This window comes from Colletotrichum phormii, assembly GCF_030913505.1.
Source record: "Colletotrichum phormii strain CBS 102054 chromosome Unknown BDP81scaffold_14, whole genome shotgun sequence".
Taxonomy (NCBI): domain Eukaryota; kingdom Fungi; phylum Ascomycota; class Sordariomycetes; order Glomerellales; family Glomerellaceae; genus Colletotrichum; species Colletotrichum phormii.
Window position 1 is genome coordinate 671508 of NW_026851456.1, and position 27545 is coordinate 699052.

A 27545-nucleotide genomic window follows, 5' to 3' on the forward strand; every position below is an offset into this window, starting at 1 on the left:
TCACTCGCTCCTTCCCTAGCTATCTCAACGTTAGGCACCTCAGGCACTCAGCTCCTTCCATCTGATCTTCTGACGAGAAACGCGTACGCGCGACCGCCTCACGCGGACGCGAGGTCGTTCAAAAGGCGGTGATTACCTCAGAACCGCCTCAGGAGGACGGTGAGAAGGCGGTCAGAGGGTGTTTATTACCTCAGGGCGGGCCGTCTCTTCTCACTTCGTCCGCTACTCATCTCTACACCTTCCTCATCGCGGAAATTTGTTTACTTTTTCATCCTTCCACCACCACATCGCGTTGCCCAGAGACCCGCACAAACATCGCCAACCTCCCACTTTCACACATCACACTCTCTTACCATTCTTACTTGCTCAGTGCTCAGAGAATCATTCTTCGAGTCTTGTCTTGTATTTTTGGTGTTTTGGAGTGTCGTCTTTTTGGTCCTTTTTGCCATTCCTCCTCATTCCGCGTTAACCAAATTGTCGCACCTCTCTGATCGCGTCTTTCTTGAGCATCACCATTCCGCGCCGAATCCCTTGGCCACGAGCTTGCCTCCAGAGCACGCGAGAGATATAATCGTCGGAAATCTGCTCGCCGAGTGGTTGCTCAGTATGGAAGACAACTTCACTCACCGCGCTTCTGACGCATCTCGTCGGTCATCGGGCCAACAGCAGAAGCCACCTCGGCGTCCTGCCGAGCAAAGAAACGCGTCGCTTCCATCCCTTCGACCTTCCAACATCACGCCGCGACAATATACTATCCCACGAGGAAGTTCATCGCATGGGCGCGTTGCAGAGCCCGAGTATTCTCTACATAGCACCAACGACATTCAGCAATCGTCAGCTTCTCGGGCAGCCTATAGAGGGCTCGGTAGCTCCTCATCAGCTTATCAGCAGACTCCAAGAACCCCATTTCCCGAACTTCCAGCCATGGCTTCTTCTTGCGGTCCGATTCACTCGCAATCGCACTTTCCGTCAGCCATCGACCACAGCCGGCACAGGGTTCTGAGCTCACACCCTGCTTCCAGTGCTCACTGGAAGTCTGGCCGTAATGCGTCCTCTCTGCCATCAACCGACTTCACTAGGAGCTATCGAGAGAATACTGCGGGAGCTCGTTTCCAGAAGTCTCCTACCGTTTCGAGTCTACACGCTACGGCCAAACCCGGAGCCACATCTCAGGTTGCAGATAGCCTGTTCGTCGACCAAGGTGGTTTACATCGTGGCAACCCACTACTTGATAACCCGACTGCACACCTCCACGCACCTTCTTCGCCTCTGAGAATTCCGTCGCCTGCCAACTGCGACCACATCGAGCACCTCAGGTTCTTAGATAAGCTGCAGAGTCAAGCTTTCAAAAGTGGCTTCTTCCCCGACACCGAAGAACGCGAGAGTCACGGAAGCTCAAGCAGAAAGCCTGCAACCACAACAGCCTCGGCCGACGGCATCCAGGAGGGATTTGCAGCGATCAAAGTGTCCGGCTTCATTCTTGAAGACGAGGACGAGGAGTACCACACTTCGTCCAGCACGAATAGACGGAAGCACACAAAAGTCGCAGCTACCAAGCCAAACACGAGTTCCCGCCCTCGCGCATCAACCTTTTCGTCAATTCCAGTCACCCATGGTACTGAGCCCCAGAGCATTCCAAAGAAGCAGCCGGGAGAGAATGATGCAACGCAGCGGCGATCGGACACTACCCAAGGCACCGGTAAAGAGAAAGCTGTGACTACTGCAAAGAAACCGACCGAGCCGAAAAGCTTCAGTCTTCTATCCAACATGATGGCCAAGGCGCCCAAGCCTTCCATCCGAATTGTGACCGTTCCGAAGCCTGGAGCCAAGCCAATTCGTCGAGCCCAACGTCAGGATGATACCTCTTCAAAGACCTAGAACGACTTGAAAGGGAACACTCAGTCAACGACAACCAAAGGTTCGAAGCGAAGTCGGGATGATGTTGCGCCCGATAAGTCATTGTCGACTCGAGACTCGAAGAAGCAAAGAGTGGAGGCCTCTGCGAGCACTTCAACAACGAAGAAGGCGTCTGTCGCTACACCGGGTCGGTCCATCCGTAAAACACCAAGTCAGAAGCCGAAAGTGTTGAATCAGCGTAGAATGGACCCCGACAGGATGGGCTTGGTGGCCATCAAGACTTTGCCAGGTCCTTTATATGAGCCCGAACAACCCTTATCTGGGTTCGCCAACAACAAGTACCGTGAATGCGATTACGACAGTGACAGCTCTTTTGCATCCCTTGGGCAGAATGCTCCAACTGGTTTAACAACGGGTAGGCCTAGGAGCCATACACTCCCTAACCCCAAGACAGGAGGTACATCCAGCCATGGTAAATCATCGACATCAAGCCTGCCCCGTTCTAGAAGTAAGTGCTACACTGTTTTGATGACTCCCCCCTATGACTTCACACATGTTGACAATCTCACAGGAAATGACTCTGACGCCCGTGATCTTGCCCCAGCCCAGCCACCCACTGAACACAGTAAAAACGATCACCTGATCACTGACAGCCACTCTACCGTCTCAGAGGGCGAAGGATTGGGACGCCGTCGCCAGGCTCAATCTTCGCAGCATAAGGGCCAGCAGACCGGCGGCTTGCACATGCATAGTCGCATTGGACGCGCACAAGCGCACCCGGGAAGTAACCCCCACACATCTGAAAGACAGCTTGTCGAGGGATTCAGATCCCCCGGTGGTTGGCAGACGCGTGTCTCCAAGAGAAGCGTCTCGTGTGTTCTAAGCCCGAAGTCAATTCAGGAGCAGGAGCCAGAGAAGAAGCGCAGACGAGACCCAAAGGCGTCGCTTCGCACTGAAGTGGACAAGCATGAAGTGACTCAGGGATCTGATCGGGTGACATCGTCTCACGGGCCTCAGTCGGCCATGCTCGAACATATCATCAACATCGCCAACAGATCTGGTGACATGTCTGTGGCTGCCGCTAGCAACGCAAAAAAGCAAGTTGCAGATGAAGGGCAAACCTCCGAGGCATACGCCGAAAGCGTGGAGGACCACGTCAAGACTGATCACAGAGAAATGGGACCTATGAAGAAGCAGAGAATGAGAGGATTAGCCAAATTGGGCGTGCAGAGGAAGATGAAGCAAGAGCAGCACGGTGACGATTCCCCAGCCCTTTCGGGCGCCGCGGCCATGAGGAAGCGAGCAAGGATTTCTCCAAAGCTGTGATTCGCGGAAGAATGTGTCTCTCATGGATCTCCATGAAGTATTGCGGTCTCGAACTTGGTACTCCAGAATGTTTGAAGCTCTTGGATGGATTGGTTGGGTGGTCGAGACGGAGATCGAGAACCAGGATGGTGTTGTTGGATGATGACCGTGGAAGGATTGCATGAATTACACCACACTGTGTGGGATTGCCTATGGATTGGAGTGTTGGAATAGGGAGGAAGTTTGTCAGTATTGGCTTGGTCGGTTTTGTTGGCAATAGGCTACGAGTGTATGACACTATTTCTAGGTTGAGAAAACAGAGGTAGCATCCCATAACAAAAACTGGACATTGCAGTGAGACCCAGTACCTCATCTAGAAGTCTGGTGAGAACCAAACCTCGTGGAATGATAGGCCGGGAAATCAAGCGATGTCCTGATGATTCTTAGCTATCCTAGCCCCCCCATCAAGATTTCTCATGTTCTTGACTATAGTTCCAAGCTAGCCGGCAGGATGCTGCAATGCAATAAGTACGACTCCAGTCAGTTATCCCAGAATTTTCCGGTTGGACATCACTGAGAGACAATCTCACTCCACAGGTTCAAATAAGCTGAAACTTTCCAGTAAGAATACAGCATGCTCAAGTGAACGGTCAATTCCCTGGTGTAATGGCAAGGCGGAGAGAGAGGGAGGTGTCACCCTGGAAAGGACTAACTGAAATCCAGATGATATCAAGAACCGCCGGGCAAATGACGGGCTACCCTGTACGATCCGCACGACTGAACTGCCGCTATCTCTCTGCTTACACGGTGCGTCTGCTGCGAATGAAGGCTGAATTATAGCCTCTTGGCTTCAAAGACAATGGTCTTGGTTAGAGTTTAGGGATCACTCGGTGGCAACCGGCTGCGTGACTAAGATCGTCATTCGCACTCGCTCTACAGAGACACGGGAATAGCCAGAGAAGCCCGATGGGCACCGAGGAAGCCCGACACGCAGCTCTGGTGCGACGACGAGGATTTAATGACCGAGAAGATGCAGAATGTGAGATGAGATGAGGTCAGTTCGGAGCTCGGATGAGTGAGTATCTTGGGTGGTACGCAAGGTTCTCCCAATCTCGAGAGTAAAGTCGCCAAAAAGATGTTTGTTTCCCTAGATGAGATTAAGCCAGTTCCTGAACAGGAACAAGAAGGCCTGTTCTAGAGCTTGAGATGACAGAGCACACACGCACACGAGATGCCAAAGTTTACTTTGGGCACCACAGACCCGGGAATGGCGATGTCGAAAATATGATAGTCTCCACCTGAGCCAAAAGTCGAAAAAGCTTTCGGCACGGACACTCTAGCTTCGGGAAGCTCAAGTCCGTGGTCAGGACTCAGGAGGGGCCACTCGGAATGATAGCGGATGATGTGCGGTTGAGCTGCGAGCTGCGAGCTTAAACAGAAAAGAGGCGGGAAGACAGAAAAAGAAAAGGGGGCCAAAAGGAGGGACTCGGCCGAGCGAGCCGTGGTTCGGATCCTAATGTAAGTCTGGCGTAGGGAAAAGTGGCGGGCGTCAGATCGGAGAGGCTCTAGCGTCAAAGTCTATCTGGGGTGGGATTTTCGACAAGAGAGGGGGGATCTGTGGAAGAGATGGACAGTTGTCTTTGCCTCTTCCGGAGTGAGCGACGAGCCGGTTCTGCCATATTAGGTTTGGATGCGCGTTCGACCGTGGTGCAGTGCGACGGGTGGCCGGTTGATGGATGTTTGCTAACGGGGTCTCGGACGCTTGGGAAATGATGATGGGACTTGTTTCTGAAGACAGCACTGCGATTGGCACCCGGAGAAAGTTCCGGCTGCTTCGCGTATGGATAGTGAGTTCTCCAATGTCGAGAGGCATCACATTGTGAGCCATGAACAGGCGGGTGGGCACGGCGTCAGGGAGCTGTTGAGATGAACGATAAGATCCGGCGTTTTGGTCTTTCTCACTTCGTCTCGAAAGCAATGTGAGACGGAAAAGGTTGCGTCTCATATCTAATACCAGACAAGAGTGGGCGAGGTGTCAAGAATGTCGTGCAATGCCTCCAGGATAATGTAGGCTGTAGCATACGCTAGGGTCGATGGTGACATGAACGCCAGGGCAGAGGCGTTGACGATTCAGGATAGCGTTGGTTATACGAGATGGTCCGAGGGGTTCAATGTGGGTGCTCTCAGGAATCATACGATAGAGAGAGCTTTCCTTGGACTTCTCTGAAAGAATGTCAAATGTGACAACCGGAAGACTGGGCCCTAGGTCCATCCTCGCGACCCGGTTTGGGGTTTATCCTCTCCGTAGCGCGTCTGCTGGCGCGAAACGTTCTGCCATGTACGGATTGGCGACGTCACAGCGCAAGAGCTAGCCTCGACGCGACAGAGGTTCGCGATGAATGAATTTGGATGTTCTCTAGTGTTTCTGCCCGGATGGATCGGCAGAGAGCCTGAAACTCACACATTAAGCGGGGTGTCATTGGGGGCCGTTTGATTTTCCTCCTCCCTCCGGACGTGTGTCGTGGTGAATGGACCTGACTACCTGGGAAGTGGGATACGGTCAAAATGTTGTCCATCAAAGCTAGATGTTTCAGCCGAGGATGAGTAGCCAGGCTTAGAAGGAATTTGGACGAGATAGAGGAAACAACAGGGTGGTTGGGCCGCGGTGAAGAGTTGCGATGAACAATGTTGGATGGGTAGGTATCCGTAGAGAGTAGAGACGACGGCCAAACGGACAAAAAGGTCAAAGGAGGGGATGAGTCGTGAGTCCAGAGGGAGCCGAGGATGATCGACGCAGGGCTCAATCTGTCGGGTGCACTTATCAGCGCCTTGGTCAATTCGCCTTCCCTTGCTGGCAGCCTCCTGTTTTTAAAATTGGGGGTCCAAAAGACTGCAAATGGTAGCTTGGACGTGATGACAGCAGGTTTGCTATAGAGTGCCAAGACGACGGCCTTTGGTCCTAAGTTGACAAGCTTGGAAGCTTCGGCGGCGGCGGGTGGGTGCTTATCCATAATGTTAAATGATGCAAGGCCCCCAAAATGATTAGTCGCGCATATTGATATCGTTGGCTGGGCCTTTCGATATGACGGCGACGACGACTCTATGGGCTAAAATGCCTCATTTGCGTGTTGATACACTGCTGCCCGTACCCATCGTCGTGTGTCAAATGGAGCAGCTGGGGAAGTGTGGGAACGGGTTCCAAGGCGTCGAACGCGTCGACAGTGGGCGATGGAGGCCTAGACTGACGGAACCCCATTCGGAATGCACAATGGAAACGTAAGGTATCCGTAGAGTGACATTTGTTCCGTTTGGACTGTCGGGGAGCCGGCACCCGGACTTCTATGATGTCTCTTATCCAGCCAAGTCGGATTCATTGGACATGACAAGCTGCGTGCTGTATCCGTACGGAGTAGAGTAGAAGGCATGGTTGTAATAGAGCGATAGCATGTTCGAGTTGGTACCAGGTTCAGTGTCCAGTCGGGCATTTTTCTTTGCCAATTGGATTTGGAGGTGGCCGGATGGAAAGCTATGAATGGAGCAGCTAAGGGGAATACTGGGTCGATTAAGCAACGTTTCGCAAGGTGAGGTCGTGTAGATGAGGTAGCTGGCGTGTTTCTGGAAGAGAGTTTGCATATTGACGGGTGCTGGTATCAACCCTGAAGAGGCCGTTTGGGCGAATGAAAGGTGTGGGGGTTCGACGGTCGGGACTCTCTGCTGTGAAGCAGGTTTAGGTCAGGAAACCCTTCCCACGATGTGTGGCACACGGTTGGCCGAGGTTCCTGGGAGGTTTGAGGTTAGCAGAGATGGTAAGGTCAGGCAGGTCAGGACGGGCGGTTCGAGTCTCGACGGAGGGGAAGGTGATCCAGGTCATTCCATACAGAATGGTAGACAAATGCGGGCAGTGGTTGGGATTGAGCAATGTGGTTGGTGGAAGACTTGACGGTGCTTGGACGGTAAAGCAAAGAAGAAACGGCAAAAGCATCTGATAATGACTTCACCGCATGGCTCTCGCTGCGGGTTCCTGACTCTCTTTTCTCGTGCTCAGTGCTCGGCCCTGGTGTTTGTGTTTGTCTGTCGAGGTTAAAGTCAAAGTAAGGAGGTACTCACTCCGTCCCCGTCGGGTATTCGTACGGATACTTGAGCTGCCTTGACTTAAGTTAAGTACCTTGAGATTGAGATTGGATGCAGCCGCGTCGCTTCCCCTGGCAGGAGTTCAAATTGTATTTGACACGAAGGTCGTCATTTCAATGGGGGAAAGGCGAGAGTAAGGTGCAGATAAGGTAAAGTACTCTCGACTGGTCATATTTCTTCCTTCCTGCCGTGAGAGACCAGCCCTGGGGAGGTGACTTCCATTGCGATATCTCTCAAATTACGGAAGTTACGGTGGCAGGGCGTCGCGGCGTTTTGGAGGGGTGGACGGTGTACCTTTGACTGAACGGGAAACGGGGGAAACGGGAGAGTCGAGGAAGAGGGTCGGTCCACTTATCGCTTAGCGGTTGGCAACGGCTGGGCTCTTCGGTCCCAATTACCGACAGAGAGGGGCGCCGTGCCAATGTTGCACGGGTTGGCAGATATCGGGGCCGTTTTTCATTTTGCATGCCGTCAAAAAATTGGAAAAATCTCTTGTTTTCCTGGGTCAAGTTCCCCCCTTTGTCTTGTTATTCCGTTGTTTACTCGATTTTACTTGGTTGTCGTTGGGTGGCACAGATTCATGGGGGAGATTAGGAACGCAGATGGCGCGGCTTCTGGAACATGCCACCGATATTGGATGCAGCAGGAGGAAAAGTCGTCAAGCTCTTTTGGGCGCTGATACCATGCACACACACCGTATGCAGTGTGCGGAGACTGTTTCTGAGAGAGAAGCAAGGAACTGAACTGGTGGGAGCTGGGAGAGACATGTGGTATTCGTAAGGTCGAGCTTCGGCTTCGGCTCCATAGCCGGGGCCTATATTAGTTGCTATGGACTATCCGTATGGTACATATATGTGTCAGGCAGGCCAGGGCATGCTTTGGTGAGGGCGTCAGGGATTCGGACGCCAACGTGGTTGTAAGGACTGATACTTGGATGTAAGAAAGAATCAATCGTACAGTACCTTACTACCTACTTGGTGGGGAGGCGGGCAGACGGCAAAAGGCATCTTCAAGCAAGCAATTGGATGTCGTGGACGGCGCAGGGATGACCCCCTTGGGCGCTAACAGACTCTTGTGGCCGCGGCAATGGGCCGAACAAGGCGGCACGGCGCATACTTCGCCCCGAAGTCGACGGAGTATGCGTATGCCATATGGTGATGGTGGTGGTGGTGGTAATGCATCATCATCTCGCAACCAGCCGGGAGACGATTATTGACGTCGGCATCTGCATGTCACTACCGCCCACGCCCACTGGCCCTGCTAAGTGTGCCAGGTCTCTCTTGCGTCCACCATTTTGCATATGCACTGTCAAGGGGGGAAAAGAAAAGAAAAACAACTTTGTCCAGGCAAGGCGGCGGCGTTTGTAGGTATGTCTCTCCATTTGCCATGCTCATGGTGACTGGTCCATGGATCCAACCAAGGATGTCTCTCTGGCATGTCTGGGACGCGGACGCTTACACTAACTTGCTTGACTGCTTGCTACCTTACTCTTTCTCTACCTGAGGTACCTTATGTAGGTGTTGGTAGGCTCGACTGGGTGAGTACTAACTCAACCCAACTTGGTCGTCCAAACTGAGACGTACGGCTTTGGGTCCCAAGCAGACTACACACCGAAAAGAAGACTCTGCTTCCTTTTGACGAGTTTCCTGCCCTCCTCCTTGTCTCCTTGTCCTGGCCACGCATCTCTGTCCACCTCATCCCACGCCAATCCGGGACATAATTATTACAGGCAAGGTCCAGTATGTTGCCATGTACTGTGTATCCGTAGGGTACTGGGCTAAGGTAAGGGCCGGGCTGGCACAGGCAACGGGGCGCACCTCTCACTGGATTCCTGGATCGCACCCACACCTGCGGCTCCACTAGAGGTGGGCGGGCACCCAACTGGGACGTGGACCAGGCCATCGCACGCCGCACGGCGAAAACGACGCAGCATTTCCCTCTCTGTATCCGTATCCTACCGGGCCCGTACCTACTGCGTAAGTACACTATGGAGTACCTACCTGAACCTCCCAAAGGTACCATAGAAGGCACCAGGCACCAGGAGCACCTCCATCACGAGAGCTACTTTTCTCCAGTGCATTCCCACACCAAATCTCTTGTACTCCTCATGTCTGGTCCTTGTTCCCCCCTCCCCCTCAGCCATTACCTTACCTAACTGCAGTCTGCGCTGCGCCTGCCAGACGCTTTCCTCCACCTTTTCGCCTGAGCCCGAACCCGAACGACGATCCCATCTTGGAACCGACTCGTCCTTCTTACTCCTGCAGTCTACGTACGACCTTAGCCTGCCCAAGTAGCGTCTCTCCCCATTGAGCCTCTTTCGCTCTTGCGCATCTCAACTCCCACCTTCTCCCCTTTGACATCGCCATCCTCACCTCGACTCGTCGGACAGAAACGCCGACCTGCTTCCCCAGGAACCGATGCTCGCGATCCCGATCCTGTCAGCCCAATCCTGTGTGCTGCTTCCACACTTCCAATCTCTTCTGCAACGGGCCCCCGCAGCCGCCGCCACGACCTCCTCACGCTGAGGGCACCGCCGGCGCTTCAGGACACCAAGACCCCGATTCGCCTTCCAGCCTGCCCTACTCTCCTGTTCTCGACGAGCCGGGCTTTCTCTCTCTGATTGCCGTCTGCCCTTCCGACTTTTGCTATCGTCGCCTCGCCTCCTCGACGTGCTATCGCACCCACCTCCTTCCACCCTTTCTCCTCTCCTCCGTCACTGAGCCGCCGGTCAAACGCTGTCAGTCATGAACTTCGATTCGGGCACTGCCTACGCAGAGTCGGACGCCGACGACGAATACGAGCGCAGCCTTGGCCCCAACTCGCCTGTCGCCGACGATGAAGGCTCTCCAATCGACTCCGAGCTCCCCTCTTCCAACGAGCACACGCCCACAACCTACGGCCACCGTAGCAGCGCCGACCGCCTGCCCGAGACCATCATCTCCGAGTGGACCGCCGATGAGTGCGCCGATTTCATCAGCACAATCGGTTTGGCGCAATATGCCGACAGCTTCGTTGGTGGGTTTCCCCATTCGTCTTCCTACTGTTCCATGCATTGTGACACCTGACTGATTGCATCTTGAACCAGAAAACGAAATCGTCGGCGAAGCCTTGGTTGCTCTACAACACGATGACCTGAAATCTATGGGTATAGCCAGTGTTGGCCACCGTCTCACTATCCTGAAGAGCGTTTACGATGTGAAGAAGGCCCAGGACATACCAGTAGAGAGCGACCATTATGTGCCGTTATGTAGGTGACGCCGCATTTCGTGTCTAGGTGCTATCCATTAACATGTGCTCTTCTAGCTGCCGACGCCGAGGCCCAGTACGCGACAGCAACCCTCAAAGATATTAAGCACCTGGTTGAGCAGCTCCGTCTACGAGACGAGCGGATGAGCATGGTAGAAAAGGACCTGCGTCGACTCTCCGAAGACTTCAGACGGCTGAGGGAGGATATGCTACCTGCGTTACGCTTGGCAAAGGATTCTTCACAGCCACTACCCAACGTTTCCAACAACAGCAGTCAGGGCTACGGCTATGAGACCGTATCGCCCCCCGCTCCAACGCCCTCTTCCACCCAGTCGATGAGCCTGCAACGGCAGTACTCCACCAAGAGAATCATGCTAGGAACGACGCCCAAGAACAACTCGCCCTCACACCTGCAAACAACGCACGAAAGGTCGATGGAACAAACGCTGGATCCCTCAAATGCTGCGGAACGAGCCGTGCTATCTTCGTCGCATCTGGCGGCCATGAACGGTTCAGGTACGGCTACTTCACCCGGCTATCCTTCCCCGAACATGCCCTCGCCGACCTCCCCTCCAACCCACGGCGGCACGACTTTGGGCTCTCGATCTTATCGCTCCGACCGCTCCGAAGCCCCGACGCCATCTACACGATCCACCTTCGCCGAAAACGACCATGGTTACAAAGGCCGGGAACAGCAAACGGCGCCGAAACGCGGACCGACCCCAGCACCCGACACACCAAGTACGAGCAACGCATCTGTCGAGATCTTCAAGTCATTCCGAGTCAGCATGGACGATCCGTGCTACAAGGTGCTGCCCGCCGCCCTCAAAAAATACCAGATCAATGCACCCTGGGATCAGTATGCCCTGTATATTGTCTACGGTGATCAGGAGCGGTGCTTGGGACTGGAAGAGAAACCTCTGATCCTGTTCAAGCAACTGGATAAGGAGGGCAAGAAACCAATGTTCATGTTACGAAAGACGAACAACGCACAAGTTGATGCGTCGTCAGAACAGCCAGGGAGTGCCGGGCTCGGAGCCAGAGGCGCGACAACGGGCTATGATCCGCCTGGTGGTATCATTTAGGGGGTGATACCACTACTGATCATACTCGAAGCTTATCCTTCCTCGATTTGACTTATTTCCCATCCGATTATTTGAGTGGACACCAGCCGCGTGTAGGATGCGGGGCTGGGAGCTCGACAGGACCAGAGCATACCGGAGTTGGGGTTCACCTGCATAGCGCTGCGCGGAAGAGAGATGACTGCTTTGGAATACTGTCGCGTAAACAATGTGTGGGTTCGATTGGGCGGGGGTTTTCTCCACGGTGTTTCGTCTCGCAACTGTTCCTGGGCTGTCCAAACTCGAAACGTGGATCCGAGCAAATATTGTTTATTTTTTTGTGTACGAGCTCTCAAGCCTCGACCGGACGAGACATCGGGCCATTAAATGCCGTCATGGAGCACCTTTTTTGTTTTTCTCGAAGCTATCTGGAGTCTTGTGCTCTGGAAGATCTAGGGTCTATCTAACTGGGGCTTACGCTGGGTGTAAGCGGGGAGTAGAGCAAGGTGCTTGTTTGTCATGTTGTATTGGGACAGGGTGTGGTCTGATGAGACTTGGAGCGAACGAACGTGTAACCAACACCTTAGGGGAGTGGGAGGCAGGATATTTCTTGGGGGTTTGGGAGGGTGGCATCTGCTCTGTGCGACGCAAGAGGTCGCGGAAGCTATCAAAAAAGGAGCTCTTTTTTATTCTTGCCATCAAATTTATTCACCACTTGATTCAAATCAGCATATGGCACATGGCCCCGTGTCTCTTTCTTCTTTGTTCGCCCCGGCGCAGTTACTGTTCTGCAGCTACTGCCAACGTAGTAAGTAGGAAGCGTGTTTGACCTGATACGCCAATGAGGATCGCACGATCAAAGGTATTTTGCAAGTTTGCTGGGCTTGTGGCCTTTTTTGCCAAGAGAAGTGACGCACAGAGACGATCTCATCAAGTATCAAAGCTATGTTACCGCAGTATGTGCAGGTATCCGTATGGGATTGCGACCTTCTAGAAGCACGGAGGATCCATCCATCCGCTCACCCTTCCTCAGGGGTCTAGGGATGGGACGATTCGCGGTTCCAAGACCAGCTGAAGTCTGGTTCGCTGCTTGGAAGCCTGTAAGGGGGAGTGCTTTTGAAGGAATTGAGGTGGGGGGGGAGACGGATGACGAGGCTGGGACTGGATGACGATGGATTGATGTGGGAAAGAAGGGGAGGGGAGATGCTCGTGGGGTGGGGGGGTTACCTTGGAGAAGGTATGGAGACTTGGAGTTGGAAGCAGGAGGAGCTCCGTACGCGATTACTTTCTCTCGTCCATTCGTTTAGCCCGTACTCCCTTGAGCTGGGGAGGCAAGCTGGCTGGTTTACCGGCACCGGTGGTTTTCTGTGGTGGACGGGTGAGGTTTGGGTTGGATGGGATGGGACCGGGGGTTGTGTGTATGTGGGTGGTATTCGGGGGCGGCGGAGGGCCGGGTTCTGGATGTCTCAGTCTGGTGGGGGGTGTTTTTTTGTCCTTTTTGGTGGTGGTTTTGCTGTTCTCGGTTCCTACTCTCCAACACGCTCTTTTCCTCGTTCTTTTTTTTTGTTTTCTGGAGTTGTCAGCTTCGGGGCAAGTAGTACGGAGGGATGACAAGCATGTTGTCATGTTTGGATCGCTGAGGAAAAGGGGAGGGAATTTGTGTCGCGTCTAGATGAGGTAAGGTGGTTGACGATGGGGGGAGAAGTCCATGTGGATGAGAGGTACGATGAGCAATCGGTCATACTGAATAGGCCGTTTGTGATGATGCTCCTTCTTTGGGGGTACATTGAAGACCAATTCGATAAAGGGTTGAATGGTACGGAGTACTGAGCAGGTTTCCATTGATTGGACCCTGGAACTGTTCTCGGATGATGTACAGTGAAGAAAGACCCTGTTCCGTTTCTTATAATGCCCATTTTTGGGACGACGGGATGTTGGGGGCGGTTTCGGCGAGGAGGTTCCGGTGTGACGCCGGGACGGAGCGGAGGTAGGTTGGTGTTGGTGTACCGCGTAAGGTAGGGTAGGCGTTTCCCCCCCTCCCGGCGGCGATTTATTCTTTCTCAGTTGGGATGTCAATGGTTACTTACAGCCCTTGCTCTCCCCCTCAAGCCCATTGGGACGCGGAAGGGGGGGGGGGGGGGTTTGAACGGTCGTCCAGTTTACATGGGATGTTTGGGTGACAGTGTGTGGTGTGGCTTGTTTGCGGGCAATGGTGCGGGATGATTGACATGGCGCGGAGGAGACCTTGCTGAGGTACCTTATCTGGATGCGAGGTTTTGGAGGGTGAAGGAGGTTACAGGTGAGTCGAAGGTGAAGGAGGTACGGTATCGTATCGTATCCGCACATAGAGGACAGTATCAGTATTGCACTAGTCCAGCCGACCAGCCTTTCTCTTTCTCAATGTCTATTACGAAGTACATTTCTCGTGATGTTATGTGACTTTGGATAGAGAATGGCCCGGATCGAAGGTAGTCCGAGGAAGGCTCTCGGGGCGTTCAAGTCCGAACTCGATATTTTGCTTGGAGAACCAAGCTTGACAAACTGATGGTTTCGCCGGACCGGGGGGCGGTTGCTGAGTTCGGCACGGTCGTCACAGCGAGCCGCAGGGCCCGTATCTAGGTCGGTACGGTGCCGTCCGCTTAGGCTGGGCGTCGCAGATAGACGGGACGTTGATTGTCATCATGGTAAGTTACAGAACCAGTTTTCTAGAAGCTTTTTTGGTTGACGCTTGGTTCCGGCCACAATTACTGGGTTCGGCTTCCTGTACTGACTATCTCTTGCGCACAACGACTTTTTTCTTTCCTTTTTTTTCTTTTTTTCTTTCTTTTTTTCTTTCAACACCCATACTTTCTCTGGTCAACCCCCACCCCACATGTTCGATTGATCTTCGCTTTTTGACGGGCGTTCGGTGTTTTGGGATGTGAACTTTTGGCAGCGTTGGGTCTGGGGAATGAGACGTCAAGTCGCAGGTTGAGTGGTTTCTGGGATACGTAGGTATTAGGTAGCTCTACACCAAAATTTCTCTTACGGTTTACCAAGGTGGGAAACTTTGCTTTGGCTGCTCGCGAGTAAGGCGAGGTGAGTTAAGACTGAGATTATCCATATCAGCTCGTGAATCTGTCAAAAAACTTGAAGGGCTGAGTCGCGCGCATGAAGTTGGCTGCGAAGCAGTGGTTATAAGTCTATAAGATCAGCATGAGATGTGCGCCCCGATGTGACTCGTCTGATGATGATGCTGGGTTTATGGATGGGATGGTTTGGTTGCCGACGTATTGGGTAATAGTCTTGGAGTGCCTGGTTTGGAGGTTGATGAGTCGTTCAGCTTGGTACATATTGCTTCTTATGCCTATATGTCGGATAGGTGCCGTCTCATGCCTGGGAAACCGGCGGGCGCCTTGCGATGTAGGGATCGACAACAGAGCCAGATTTCCCATCTCGAAGTCTACGGGTGAGATCTTGCAGCCCGACTCACATGTCACCTACTCGAAATTTCGGCCCAGCTCGCCGTTGAAGTAAGTCTACATTCAAACCCCCAGATCCCCCAGCGAAACACCCCCTAGCGCGTCCATCAACGACTTTCCCGTTTGGGCGGGCGAGTGTACTCCATATATGGCCGGCCGGTTCTCCACACTCGTCGTCAAAACTCCACGGTCTTTCGGCAGGCATCCTCACGATTAGGGCTCCTCTTCCGCGAAAAGATCCACCATCAAGTGTCCCACAGCAATATAATTCTCTTCACCGCCGGGCATCACCATCAACAGATACAAAAGCCCGAATGGCTCAGTGGTAAAGCGTCTCACTAGTACCTTGTTCTATCCTGGATCTCACGATCCGAGGTTGATATGTGAACGCAATGAGAAGATCGGCGGTTCGATTCCGCCTTTGGGCAATCTGTTGTTCTTTTGATCGTTTTGTATCTTTTGCCTAGTAGCATTTGCTCCGTTCTGCTGGACGGAGGAGACAGAGATGTGTGAGGATGCATTTCAAATCAAATTGGGTGATTGCGGTTGTATCTCTTGCGTGAAGTAACCTATGATACCAGCTACTTATACTGCCAGAGGAATCCGAGACTTTCAGTTCATCACTGAGTCTACGCAATTGCTGTATTGTGTTGTGCAACAGCTGAGAGCGAAAGGTAAATGGTCTTCTTGCCTGGAGAGGGGCATTGCAACTCCACTGATGCACCGGCATACCTTATGGGGACCACTGTGAGATGGTTATCACGATTGAAGGCGACCTACTACGCTTTCAGTTCCCTCGGTTGGTTTGAGGAACTTGTAATTTGCAGCAGGTTCTGGGCCACAGATTACACTGAAGGACTTGATTCTTCATGTGCTGGTCGGGAACATTATCAGAGAGAAGTAGATCTTGCCACGGGCGCAGCTTCTACCTACGTACTTCAGCCAACTGCTTGAGAGGTGGTTTCCTCATATGTAGTCAACACATGAAGAGAAAGACCAAAGACTTACGTACTTTAGACAGTGCTGATCAAGGCAAGGTGCTCGAGACGAAACAGGCAAGCATGATGCACATGATCACGAAGTCGTCACCAAGAAGGAAAGAGCACCTCATCCAACCTCCGAAGGAAGTGAGTTGAAGCAGGTGATATCCACCGCGGCTTCCAACGTTGGAAGGAGCATCGGCTGTGTGGCAGTTCTCTCCCATTCCATTCTCTTCTTGGTAAGGTACTTGCCTGAAGTGATCCGGCTTCGAGAGTTGCCACTTGCTTCCTCCCGACTTTGTTCTGGTGTTGCCTCTCGTTTTTACCACGACACTAGCATCTCCCTTCCAACTTCTCACTTCTGCAACGCAATCTGCACTAGGCCTCTGGCATCTTCTACCGATCAAGCCGGGTGAAGCGCTGCAGAGGAGATATTTGTCACGACTTCTCCCTCAACGAATACCAACCAACATTGAGGAAGTCAAACCACCTCTCAGGTCCAAAGAGACCTATCTCGATACGAGATCTGGTCTTCGCAAGCTTGCTTGGCTTCTCTGTAAGCTCCCTCTTTACTATTCCACTCGCGATTCTTCTTGCTCCGTGCTGATGATTTAGTAATCAAGGAGCTCGCTGTCACGGCCACGAATGCTTCTCGCGGAGGTCAACGAAGAAAAGGTTCATCGAAAGTAGCATCGCTTCATCACAAACCGAGACGAAACACCACCGATCATGAGCCAGCGTGATCAGACCACCTCGTCAGGTCGGCTGAACGGCCTACACTATTCCTTCGGAACCAGTGGCACTGGTCATTCGTTCACATGGAGCCCTCCGGCCTCTTCTGGATCTCAGAACCAACTGAACCATGCGGAGTTACCCCCTGAAAAGCGTCGAAGGCTCAATGAGGTCCAGGTCAACTTTGAAGCGGAAGGAGTCGCCAAAATCCGGCTGGGCGAGGGCATGACACTTGACTTCACATCGAATCACAGAGAAGCGAAGAAAAAGCTTTCGGATGTTGAAGCTGAGCGAGACCAGCTTCTACAGCGACTTGATGAGACAGGCAAGAGCCACGAGGAGGCTCTCTCGAAAGTCAAATCTGAGCGAGAGGAGTCTATACGTGATCTTCGTGAAGCCAGATTGCTTTACGACAGGATTACTTCCGCCAGCAGAGCTGAGATGGCTAAGCTTCAGCAACAGCTGAAACAGGCCAAAGAAGATAATGAGAAGACGGAGCTGGAACTGGAAAATGCGGAGGATGAAGTCGAACGATCGACCATCGGCTCCCTTGACTCCATGGATACCGAGATTTCTCCTTTGGTCAGAACCATCAGATATCTACGAAACGACCACAGCAAGACGCTTGCACGTAACAATAAGACTATCGCTAATATCAAGAAGGAGCTTCAGAGCTCTCGAGACAATCATCGAGCTGTCTCGGGTTTATTGAAGATGCGCGAGAGGGAACTTGAGGCTTGTCGCGACCACAATGCCAAGAGAATCGACGGACTTCGTGAATTCAATACGAAATACATGGGCGAGATTGGTAGCCTGCGGTCCAAGGTGAAAGAGCTCCAGGATGCCTTGGACAAGCAGAAAGAAAAAACAATCATCGAACTATAGCGGTACCAACTGGAAGCTAGGTCGAAAGAGCGACCTGAAAGCCTTCAGAGAGTTTGAACTTCTTGAAGGAAGCGTATTCGTATTCTCGGGGGCTTATGGTTTCCTAGACGAGCGGTCTGAGGCCGGAGCCGCGAAAGCCTCAGGAGGAGAGATGTATCGTGTTTTCAAACCATTGATAGCCATGGGAAACATCATGCTGAAGAGATTTGCGGGGAAATCGGTCTGCTTTGTACGGCTCATAAATGGCTATGGGAAATGGTGAGATTATTGCTGGTGTCTCCGCGCACCTTCATCGCCAAAGAGATCAAGAAACTACGCGAGGATTCTAGGAAAAGTATAGTTATACTCGAGAAAAGATTATGGGGGCAACGTGGAGTAAGAAGACTTGGCGCTGCAGAACTACGGCATGCAGCTGTTTGTGAGGCAATTCTTCCATCGGCAAAGTGAAGATGGAGGAACGTTTGATTCTTTATCAATTTCCAGATTTTGGCACCAGTTCCTCTCCTCCGTCTAATTCATCATTGAAGTGTTGTGTATCTCTCTCTCTGAAGTCTCTTTCCCTACGACAGATTATGCGCTTCGATTACCTCGCACCCTAATTTGGACTGCTCTAAGCCGTGATAGTTCCTAGCATCACTTAAGTAGCCTGACATACTAGACCACGAGAGCCTTTTGCGAGTGTAATTGAGAAGACTGCAAGTATAGCTAGTACTTCAGAAAGCCCGCCCATTGATCAGGTGTCAACGAAAACGTCAAACCTAAACGAGCCTTCAGACCGAGTTTCCCGCGAACTTGGGGCCTCGCTGATAATCGTGACCGGACAACGGAAGGACTCGATGTCATAGACTCGATGACTATAAGGAAACCCCCCATGAGAAGGGAGGAAACAGGCCACACTTTGTCGATTCAAGACTTCAATGAGGCAGATCAACCCTCCCCTTCTTACCGAAGAAGTCGCCCCAACCACGGGAATGCGGAACCACACATGACCGAATGCGCGCGCTTTCAAAGACTTGGGACTGCAACGATACAACAAATGAGCAGATGGGCCAATCTGTGGCGCGTTCCTTGGAATGCCGTTTTGGGGGCTGAACCATCACAAAGTAAAAGCCACTTTTCCATTCGACTGTTGAGAACGGGGGGGGGGGGGGGGGGGAGCCAGCATCGAACTGACTTCGTTTGCAGAATCCACGTATCCTCCCTCTCTAGGTAGGAATCTGCTTGTCGTGGTGTATTCGGGGGCACTCGTAGATAAGGTAGAGCAGAAACGAGCTGATCGTCTTTTCTTTGACGAATGCCTCTATTGAAAGCAAGTCTCTTCTTCTTTTGGCTAACCTCCTCTCCAAGGGTTGCGTGGGTGTGTGATGCTGCAGTTTGACAACAAACACCGGCCAGAGTATCTTGAGGGTAAGTAAACACAGCAACAGGACCCATGAAATCACGCAGAATAATCCAGAGAACGGGGTGGGTATTAGAATTTGTCATGATTGCAAACGGCCATTCCTATCGCGGCCCTCATGAAATTTCCTATAAGTACAAGCAAAATTGGCAGGGAAACCCCATCCCGCCAAAGCCATCCATGACCGCAATGCATGCAAAGTTCCGTTGTCGTGGGTGTGTGAGAGTGTGAGAGAGTTTGTCTTGATATACAGTGTCCGAAAGCGCAAAACGGAAAAAAAGTCTGCCCGAGGGAAAGGGGGAGAGGTAAGGGGGGTCTGGTTGATGTGGTACAGTCGTTCAGCTTTTTTTGGTGCGCGTAGATTCGGATTTCTTTCGATAAGCTAGCCTCCATTCTTGGCTTCGCTTTGCATTGTCTTTTTTTTTTTTCCTTTCTTGGTGTGTGTTTTCGAGTGAGTTTGGTGATTTTACAGAGCGGGCTTGGCCTCGGAGCGGTCGAGGGCGATGCCGATCTGCTCAGCCGTGCTGCCCTCCTTGCCCTCGCCAGCGGCCAGGAGCGCGTCGCCGCCCATCTCGCGCATGCGGTACTCGCGCTCCATACCCTCGATCTGCTGGTCCTCGGCCCAGCAGGTGGCCAGGGGGACGCCAATCATGAGGGCGGTGGCGCAGACGACCCAGACGGTGCGGGAGCCGTAGTACCACGTGTTCTGGACGGCGCTGACGCCAAAGTCGACCTTGTTGCTGATCCAGCCGCGGGTGGTCGGGGGGACAATGTCCTTGAGGGCGTATAGGCGCTCGGTGAAGGACTCGTCGCGAGGGTTGTAGTCGCTGTCCTCTGAGATCTCGGAGTCTGGGTGGTTTTTTTGGTCAGCTAGGGGGATCGAGTGACGTATGCGACGCACTGTGAGCTTTGCGATAACGATGTCATCATCGAAAGGCTCCCACTTGTGCTCGATGCCTGATATCTGGCAGATGATACATACCAGTGTCAGAGTAATCGGCGTCATCGTCGATGGGGCCAGCCTGGCCGGACTGGAAGTGCTCGTCCTCGACCTCGGTAAGTTGAACCATTGTGACGGTAGTTTGAGAGCGGCGCTCCTTTTTGCGGTGTGTATCGGCTGCGCGGTGCGCGTTCGCAAAGATCTCGATGAGACGGTTGCGGATGTAGCCCGGGGGCGTGTGAGGTCGAAGACTGAAGCCGACCGGGTAATCGACGTAGAGACCGAGCTTCTGGAGCTGTTGGAGGTTCGCGAGCTGTTGCTGGCCGAAACGAAATGAACTTTTCCAACCAAAGATGGAGAGATGACGCTGGAGCTCGCAGGCGAATTCGTTGGCGAGGAAGTGACCTTGGTCGTCGAAATGGGAGGAGGAGGAAGAGGAGTCGTTGTTGGGATGGAGTCGAACGTGGTGTTGAGCTAGGGGATGTTCAGCAACAGCTGGGCCAGAGGTAGCAGTTGAGGGACCCATCATGAGAATTTTTGGTGGCTAGCGTGATTGACCCTGGTCCGAGCGTTAGAAGCTCGGAAGAAGGTTCTGCCGAAGAATGACGTTGGTTTTGAATGGTCACATGGAGTGCACAGGCCGGGCAGCTCCTGATTTAGTCTCCTGCCTTCCACTTCTGTCTATTGCCTTGGCTCTCGCCATGTGACTTCTTTAGGTACGAATACGTGCGAACGCGGTACTAGGAGACAAGGAAACCGTGCAATTGAATGGAATATTTACTCCTTGTTGCTTGTGTCTCCAATTATAATTATCGAGAAGGAGAGGATCGAAAAGAAGAAGAGAACTACTTATCCCCCGGAGACCTTTCCGGCATACTCTGACTACGCACAATCGTGAGCAGCCACGTTGATAGATGCTCGACTTTATTTCAATAGTTTTCTTTTATAGGTAATATCTTTCCTAAGGAGGGAAAAGGTGTAGATGCAAAAAAAAAAACCCCCCGAGAAGAGAACTATTTATCCTCGGAGACATTTCCGGTACTCTGACCATGCATGGTCGCGAACAGGCACGTTGATGGATGTTCAACTACATTTCACAAATTCCTCCTAGGACAGAAAGGTGTAAGCACGTAAAGAAAAGTACGAGGCAATTTCTCAGACTTCTTTCGAGTAACATGCACACTCACATCTCTTTCTCAGATTGAAGAAATGGCCAAAGGACATGGGAAACCAAGGAACCTTTGAGAAGCCGAGGACCAGAGGGAGTGACTACATAGCCTCTTCTTCCAAGTTACGTAGTTGCTTGAGACTCTGAGGGAATGGGCAATGAACCTCAAAAGAACAATATTCAGCATGTCAAGATATAGGCAGTGCAACCTTGCCCGTAAATCTCTTCACACTCGAGGAGGATCATCTCAACTGTGACGTACAACAGTGCGTCTCACCACGTATCTGCAAACACGTCCCGTTTTCAAAAGGAAAGTTGAAATGTCTTGATCATAAAACTCGTAATTCTATATGCCCAAACACTAATACATGGTATATCCGTCCAGAGAAAACCCCCCTGACGCCGAAGAATGTGAAAAAGGCTTGCCGTGCTAGCCCAGGGAGACCAATCCGGTTCCATGACGAAATGCTAACGAATGCGCAAAAAAGCCCATCAAATGCCAGAAGATTATGCCAACATCATTTGCAAAGCGAAGCCAAAAAAAAAAAAAGGGGGCAAAATCATACCCCCTTTACACATGCCATGAGAAGACCGCCGTGCTCCTTCAAAAATGCACACTCCGCTTCTTAGCGACCTTACGCTTCCTCTCCTCCTCCTCGGACCGGTCCCGATGGAAGAAGTTGCTGACGCTAGCAGCCGGGTTCGCGTAGGGTCCCTGAAGCAGTCCTGACATGAGGTTCGGAAGCTTCCCGCGACCGGCCTGCTGCGACTGTGATTGTTGCTGTGACTGTTGCTGCGGCTGAGACGAGGCACCACTCATCGTCGGCGGCGGCGGCGGCTGCGCAAACCGCACCTGCGGACGATAGGCGCTCGTCCCCGGGGGCCCGTTGTACGGTCCCGCGCTGTTGGGTCGCGGTGGCTGCGCCGGTGCCACGTGCCACGAGCCCGGCGTGGTTCCGGGCGGCGGCTGGTGACGCGGTGGTAAGTTCGGGCTCGACTGACTGGGCGGGACGCCGTAGAGTCTGCGAAGTCGCTCCGTCTCGGCCTCGATCTCGGCCTCTTTGCGTCGGCGGTCGGCTTCCTCCTTATCGAGCATCTTCTTGATGCGCTTCGCTTCCTCGGCGTCCCGTCGCTCGCGTTCGCGCGCCTGCCGCTCTTCCTGTGCTACCATGGCCTGCAGGCGCTTTGTCTCGTTGTCAATCTCCCACTGTTGGCGGGCATTGGGCCTGGGAGGACCGTTGTTCATGGCTTGTGCGGGGGGTGAGGCGGGCTTGTTGCCGATGGCGCCGGACATGGCGGCCGGGGGTGGTGCCGCCGCCGTGGATACCGGAGGTGGCTTTGAGTTCTTGCGGCGACCGGTCGTGGGCGGCGGCGTCGCCGTCAGGTTAAAGACATTTTGTCTAGGGTTCAGGTACAGGTCGCGGAGGATCTCAGCACCGAGCAGCAGAACAATGTCCAGTCCCTTGCGGTCCTCCACGTCCACGCGCTGCAGGTTGGGCTCGTAGATCGTTACGGCGCTCTCGTGCTTTGTGTCCTTGAACATGGCGACTGTGATGTCGGGTTCCTTGCTCTTCTTGCCGGCGACGCTCTTGCCGACCATGTAGCACGTCATATCCTTGCTCAATCTGCCGTCTCGCTTCCAGCGGAAGACGACCTTGGGAACGGTGTCGCTGATGGGCGGATCATCGGAGGAGCGGTCGAGCAGGCTCGCGCTCGGCGCGCGGAAGCTTTGCTCGGGCATTTCAAACTCCCAGCTGTCGGACTTGCCCCAGCTCCCGGATCTCATCTTGATGACGACCTGTGAATCCGGGTTGTAGAGCTGTAGCGTGACTTGGTCGGGCAAGATGGGTTGTGGCGGGGCCGGGGTACCGTTTTGGACGCGGACCTCGGCGGCAGAGAGTGTTGGCTGCGTCCATTCCGGCTCGACGAGGACCTCGGCGTAGATGATCTGCTGGGAAGCAATGTCGGTGAGGGCAGCGGCGTACTTATTGCGGGCGGCGGGGTTGGCGGGGTCGGCACGCTTGAGGACATAATTCGGCACGGGGTCGGAGCCTTGGTGAGTGAAGTAGAGGATTGTGTTCTGAGGGTTATCGGAGGAGGGGCGGAAGTGGAAGGTGGGTAGGTTTTCGTCGAGCATGTTGGGCGGCGGTCGACGGCTGTATCAGCGATCGACGGGCTCGCTCGAAGAAAGAAGTAGTCGGTACAGTAAGTAGGGTTTGTTGAAGGTCTTGGTGTTGAGGTAGAGAAGTGACGTTTCCTGCGCCGGTGGTCGGTGTTTTCGGAGGAGGGGGAGGGGACACAGCGTTGATAAAAAGGGTCAGGCTGGCAAGGCAAGTCTGCTGGGCCTCAAGGGTGTGCGAGGTCAAGTGGGCTGAGTCTCAAATCCGTCCGTCACCCGTCCGCCTTGGCTTTTTTTTTCTTTTTTTTTTCTTTTTCTTTTTTCGCGTGTTCTGGGATCCAAAGACAAGGGATAGGTCACTACTACCCAGTCATACACTATAAGCAGACGTTCGAATCTATCCGCGGGATCTAACGTATGCAGTAAGGAGCCCCACTACTACATGGGGAAGCCAAAGTTCCAAAAGGGTTTCGTCAAAGAAGAGAGATGAAATGACAACAGAAGCTTACGATAGCTTGATCAGACGACGTACAGAAAAGTCAAAATGATTAAAAGCCAAGTATGTACAAGAACAGGGCACCCCGTTGTGGAAAAAGGTTGAAGCCTGGGTTAGCAAAAGTGGCCGGTTCGTGTCGTGAAGAAGCGTGGGGTGGGCAGCGAACTTGCAGGAGGAGGAATTCAGGGAGAAAGACGGTTAATGGAAGCCTGGCACATGCACCGGTGCTCCTCCTAGACTTTCCCTCCACTTAGAAGCTAGCTGGGTGTACGGAGTACTTCGTACCTATCGAAAGGGCAGCCACTGCAGACTGCAGGGTGGCAGGTGCAGGTCACAGCAGCGGGAAGAGTACGTCAACCAGCTGCCCCGCCAGCCCCTCGGATTGGACGCAAGCCACGGGCTCAGTCCCCACATCCATCCCGCTCCGCCACACCACATTATTTTCCCAGTCTTAAACGCTCGAGGACATCGACCAAAAAGGTGCAAAGTCAGCCCGCCGATTCGTCAGCTCCACGCCGGGGCAGGTACGTAGCGATGCGGCTGTGCAGGCCAGCTGCGCGTGGAGTTCAAAAAGGCTTCAAGCGCGCGGGCCCTGCAACGGTTTCTTTGCCATCCATTGGAAACCGTGCCGTTTCCCTTTCCGAAACGCGCGGCCAATGGTGGGAACCTGTCAAAGAAAGGTTCTCTCTTTGTGATTCTTATTTTGGCAATCTTGCAGTGCAAACTTGACATACGTGCATACCTAATACCTAGTGATTCGCCTGTTCGCTTATTTGATCGACGACTTGGCTCTATTATTTTTTTTCCCCATTCTCCTTGCAGGCTAAAGGCAACGCCGGGCCTCGCTTACACTCTAGATTCGGGCTGCGCTTCAATGTGGCTTCGTAAGCTTTTGCTTTCTGCTTGACCGCCAGTTCAAGGGTGTAAGTCTCGTGAAGTGTGCCTTGGCGTCCCATAGACTGGCGACTTCTGTTTACTAGGCTGGGGGATAACAGTTATCCTTCCTAGATCTGCACGATTTTTATTTTTTTGACGAGAAAAACAAGGCGAGAATCGAGGTACCTTACTTGTGAATGAAGATATGTCTAGAAGGCCTACCTGCACTGCACGTTGGGAACGCATCGCGCACGCCCAGGACACAAGCCACACACGATGGCGAAAAGGCTTCATCATCACCCCGTGCCGGCCACCTCTTGGCTTTTTTTTTCTTCCCACCCCGGAACTTACATCGTTCCCTACAACGCTGCGAAAAAACCCCCCAGGCCAATAGATTAGATCTCTTCTTCTTGTGAACGTGAGTGTATTATACGCAGGGATACTCATTTGGTTGTATAATCCCCTTCCAGTGCAGCTCAGGCTAGTGACAACGCGTTCACTTGGCTCAAGAGGCAAATAGGATCGCTCTCCTTTACAACTCGTCAATATGCAACATTGGGGGGTGTGCCTGACGATCTCAGAGTCCAGCGAATAGGAATCTCCGCCCCTCGCCAAATCCTCTCCTTCAAAAACGATAAAGGGAAAGAAGGAAAACCGGCCACTGATTGACCTTCTCATCTTTCAGTGGTGCTCCTCATGTATTCAAAGTCAGAACAGGTTGATAGGTCAACGGTGTTGTCAAGTTCGTGTGCATTGTTTTTACTTTTGGATTACATCCTACCTCCCACTACTCCACTACAACCACATATACCATCACCACCCAACATGTCTTGGCACTCCAGCCTCGACATTCCCCCTTAACACCCACATCTCTCCATCAAAACTTATCTGTACAATTGGGGGGAAAGGGGGAAAGAAAGGACACGCGCTATGTGATGATGTCGAACTCCCGCAGAGCCACCCAAGCGCCAGGCTTGAAGAAGAAGCATTTGCAGAAGTTGTATGGGTACATATTGTTTGTGTGTGTGCGAAAATATTGTTTGTACAAGCGATCGCCTCTCGGCTCCCGTCTCTTTCTCTCTCTCTCTCTCTCTCTTTGTGTGTCAAGTGTGTGTATGTGATATGACCTTTGGTATTACAACCCGCTCCCAGCCTCCACAGCCATTCCTCCCCTCCTCCTTCCACCTTGTTGACTCCTGTTAATCCGCGCCATGCTTGGGTATGAAAACAAAGAAAAGTGCCTTGTGTGTATGTGTCCGGGTCACGTCTGTTGGGCGAGCTACTGCGCGTTCGACCCCATATCCGGCCGACGGGGTACCTCCCCGTCCGGCATCATCATAGTAAACCGGGGCTCAGGCGGCATGCCGTTTTGGCCTGTCCCGGCCGGTAGACCCGGCACGGGCGGGATGTCTTCATCCGTCTCTGGCCTTGCTTGTGCTCTCTTGACGCGGCCGGTCTGTTGGTTGACCCAGCTGTCGACCGTCCTAAACCTCGGTGGAAGGTCTTCGCTAGCCTCTGTGTACACTGTTTCGCGGTTCGTCTTGCTCGTCCACGAGAAGCGACCGACGCCGTTCTGACTGGCTCTCAGTGACTGTGACACTGGGGGAGGCGGCTGGAGCACCATGCCAGGCATTCCGGGTACGATAATGTCACCATCGCCGAAGCCAGAAGAGATGGACGAAAGCTCGCTGGCCCGGTTGACTTGCCGTCGAGCCGGGTCGTAGGCATCGGAGGGTTGGCGGGCGAGCTCAGACTGGTTGAAGTACGCACCGGCACCCACGCCTGACCGTAATGCCAGGTTAGGGTCTGTTGGGCTGCCGTACTGTCCGATAATGTGAGTAAGGGACCCGCTAGGCGCGTGGCTGATGTAGGTCCCGGTTTGGCTGTCATACCTCCCGACCTGGCTCGTATAAACGCTCTGTTGATTGCTGAATGGGTTTTGTTGACTGTTGTATGTGCCCTGCCCACTGACATTGTTCATCCTCATCGGGATTGTGCCTGTGGGACTCTGGTGAATGGGGCTGCCGCGGTTATCAGCTGGCGACATTGTGTAGTTGGCGGGATATGTGCCGCCAGGACCGTAGTTGGCGGGTTTGCCGTCGGGACCATAGAACCCCGTGTCTAGGCGTAGTGTTCCCCGCGGTCCCTTCTCGTACTGAGGTGGTTCGCTGCGTCGTCCATCGAGGTTCTCCCATCCGCCAGATCCCTTGAAGAATGGAATCTTTGAGCCGATGCCGCCAGGTCTGTCGCCTTGGTAGCCAGACTCCCTTCCTCTTCTCATCCGTCCCGCCCTCTTCATCGTCCTCCACACAATCCACACAAGGAACGATGCAAAGATGAATGATCCTGTTCATAATGTCAGTTTTTGTCAAGGGCTTGATCCGTTCTTCTGGTGCGTACCTATTGAGCCAACAGCAATGAGGGCATGCTCTGTCTCTGGGTTCATTCTTGGCGGTCTGCCATCATCCTTGCTGGATCCACCAGTGGCCAACCCTGGCAATGCTGAAATGGTCTCTGCTGGAAGAACTGCCGAGGCGAGAGTGGCTGTAATGGTAGGCGTTGAGTGCTTCTCTCCATCGATACCTTTCCTCGGGGCTGAGGGATCAATTGATGGCAAGGGTGGCAGGGCAAGAGGCCCACTGGGCACGATGACTGCGGGCGGTGCTGTAGGAGTGGGAGTAATTACTGGGGGAGGCGGTGGTGACGGAGAGAACTTGGGCTTATTGGGCTGTCCCGAATTAGTTACATTCAATGTTACTTCCTTGACTCTATGAACTTACCGATTCCGGGGGCTTCATGGTTGAGATGAGGGTAATAGTTCGAGGAGGAGCCGTGACAGTCATGGTGGCTGGCGGCGCCGGTTCGGGTTCAGGCGGTGGTGGCGGGTCA

At 53.1% G+C, this 27545-nt stretch overlaps 9 protein-coding genes and 1 non-coding gene across 10 annotated transcripts; 6 read left to right on the forward strand and 4 right to left on the reverse strand.

Moving 5' to 3' along the window:
- Nucleotides 1–924: 924 nt before the first annotated feature.
- BDP81DRAFT_396016 (uncharacterized protein) lies at nt 925–1878 on the forward strand (the record flags this gene model as incomplete). Its single annotated transcript, XM_060588133.1, has 1 exon — nt 925–1878. One exon carries the CDS (start codon nt 925–927, stop codon nt 1876–1878), a length of 954 nt encoding a protein of 317 aa, XP_060443361.1.
- Nucleotides 1879–1942: 64 nt separating this feature from the next.
- Nucleotides 1943–3196, forward strand: BDP81DRAFT_407915 (uncharacterized protein). Its single transcript, XM_060589033.1, has 2 exons — nt 1943–2365; nt 2429–3196. Exons 1-2 carry the CDS (start codon nt 2101–2103, stop codon nt 3181–3183), a joined length of 1020 nt encoding a protein of 339 aa, XP_060443362.1. The 5' UTR covers nt 1943–2100; the 3' UTR covers nt 3184–3196.
- Nucleotides 3197–4633: 1437 nt separating this feature from the next.
- Nucleotides 4634–5057, reverse strand: BDP81DRAFT_431933 (uncharacterized protein). Its single transcript, XM_060590723.1, has one exon. The coding sequence runs from the start codon at nt 5048–5050 to the stop codon at nt 4712–4714; it is 339 nt and encodes a 112-aa protein (XP_060443363.1). The 5' UTR covers nt 5051–5057; the 3' UTR covers nt 4634–4711.
- A 4980-nt stretch (nt 5058–10037) lies between these two features.
- On the forward strand, nt 10038–11624 carry BDP81DRAFT_396018 (SAM domain-containing protein; the record flags this gene model as incomplete). The annotated part of the gene is made up of 3 exons (XM_060588134.1): nt 10038–10308; nt 10379–10540; nt 10597–11624. 3 exons carry the CDS (start codon nt 10038–10040, stop codon nt 11622–11624), a joined length of 1461 nt encoding a protein of 486 aa, XP_060443364.1.
- Nucleotides 11625–11727: 103 nt separating this feature from the next.
- On the forward strand, nt 11728–12488 carry BDP81DRAFT_52657 (uncharacterized protein). The gene has a single exon (XM_060595946.1). The coding sequence runs from the start codon at nt 11830–11832 to the stop codon at nt 12427–12429; it is 600 nt and encodes a 199-aa protein (XP_060443365.1). The 5' UTR covers nt 11728–11829; the 3' UTR covers nt 12430–12488.
- A 2881-nt stretch (nt 12489–15369) lies between these two features.
- BDP81DRAFT_t215 lies at nt 15370–15489 on the forward strand. Its single transcript has one exon. It is a non-coding gene; the product is annotated as a tRNA-Thr (tRNA).
- A 1281-nt stretch (nt 15490–16770) lies between these two features.
- Nucleotides 16771–17658, forward strand: BDP81DRAFT_451266 (uncharacterized protein; the record flags this gene model as incomplete). Its single annotated transcript, XM_060592607.1, has 1 exon — nt 16771–17658. The coding sequence occupies one exon, from the start codon at nt 16771–16773 to the stop codon at nt 17656–17658; it is 888 nt and encodes a 295-aa protein (XP_060443366.1).
- Nucleotides 17659–19523: 1865 nt separating this feature from the next.
- Nucleotides 19524–20127, reverse strand: BDP81DRAFT_323804 (mitochondrial outer membrane translocase complex, subunit Tom22; the record flags this gene model as incomplete). Its single annotated transcript, XM_060584829.1, has 2 exons — nt 19524–19906; nt 20040–20127. The coding sequence occupies 2 exons, from the start codon at nt 20125–20127 to the stop codon at nt 19524–19526; spliced, it is 471 nt and encodes a 156-aa protein (XP_060443367.1).
- Nucleotides 20128–21769: 1642 nt separating this feature from the next.
- On the reverse strand, nt 21770–23302 carry BDP81DRAFT_323837 (uncharacterized protein; the record flags this gene model as incomplete). Its single annotated transcript, XM_060584830.1, has 1 exon — nt 21770–23302. The coding sequence occupies one exon, from the start codon at nt 23300–23302 to the stop codon at nt 21770–21772; it is 1533 nt and encodes a 510-aa protein (XP_060443368.1).
- A 2426-nt stretch (nt 23303–25728) lies between these two features.
- Nucleotides 25729–27543, reverse strand: BDP81DRAFT_377991 (uncharacterized protein). The gene is made up of 3 exons (XM_060586788.1): nt 27437–27543; nt 27057–27384; nt 25729–27002 (listed from the first exon to the last, which is right to left on the reverse strand). The coding sequence occupies exons 1-3, from the start codon at nt 27497–27499 to the stop codon at nt 25936–25938; spliced, it is 1458 nt and encodes a 485-aa protein (XP_060443369.1). The 5' UTR covers nt 27500–27543; the 3' UTR covers nt 25729–25935.
- Nucleotides 27544–27545: the final 2 nt, after the last annotated feature.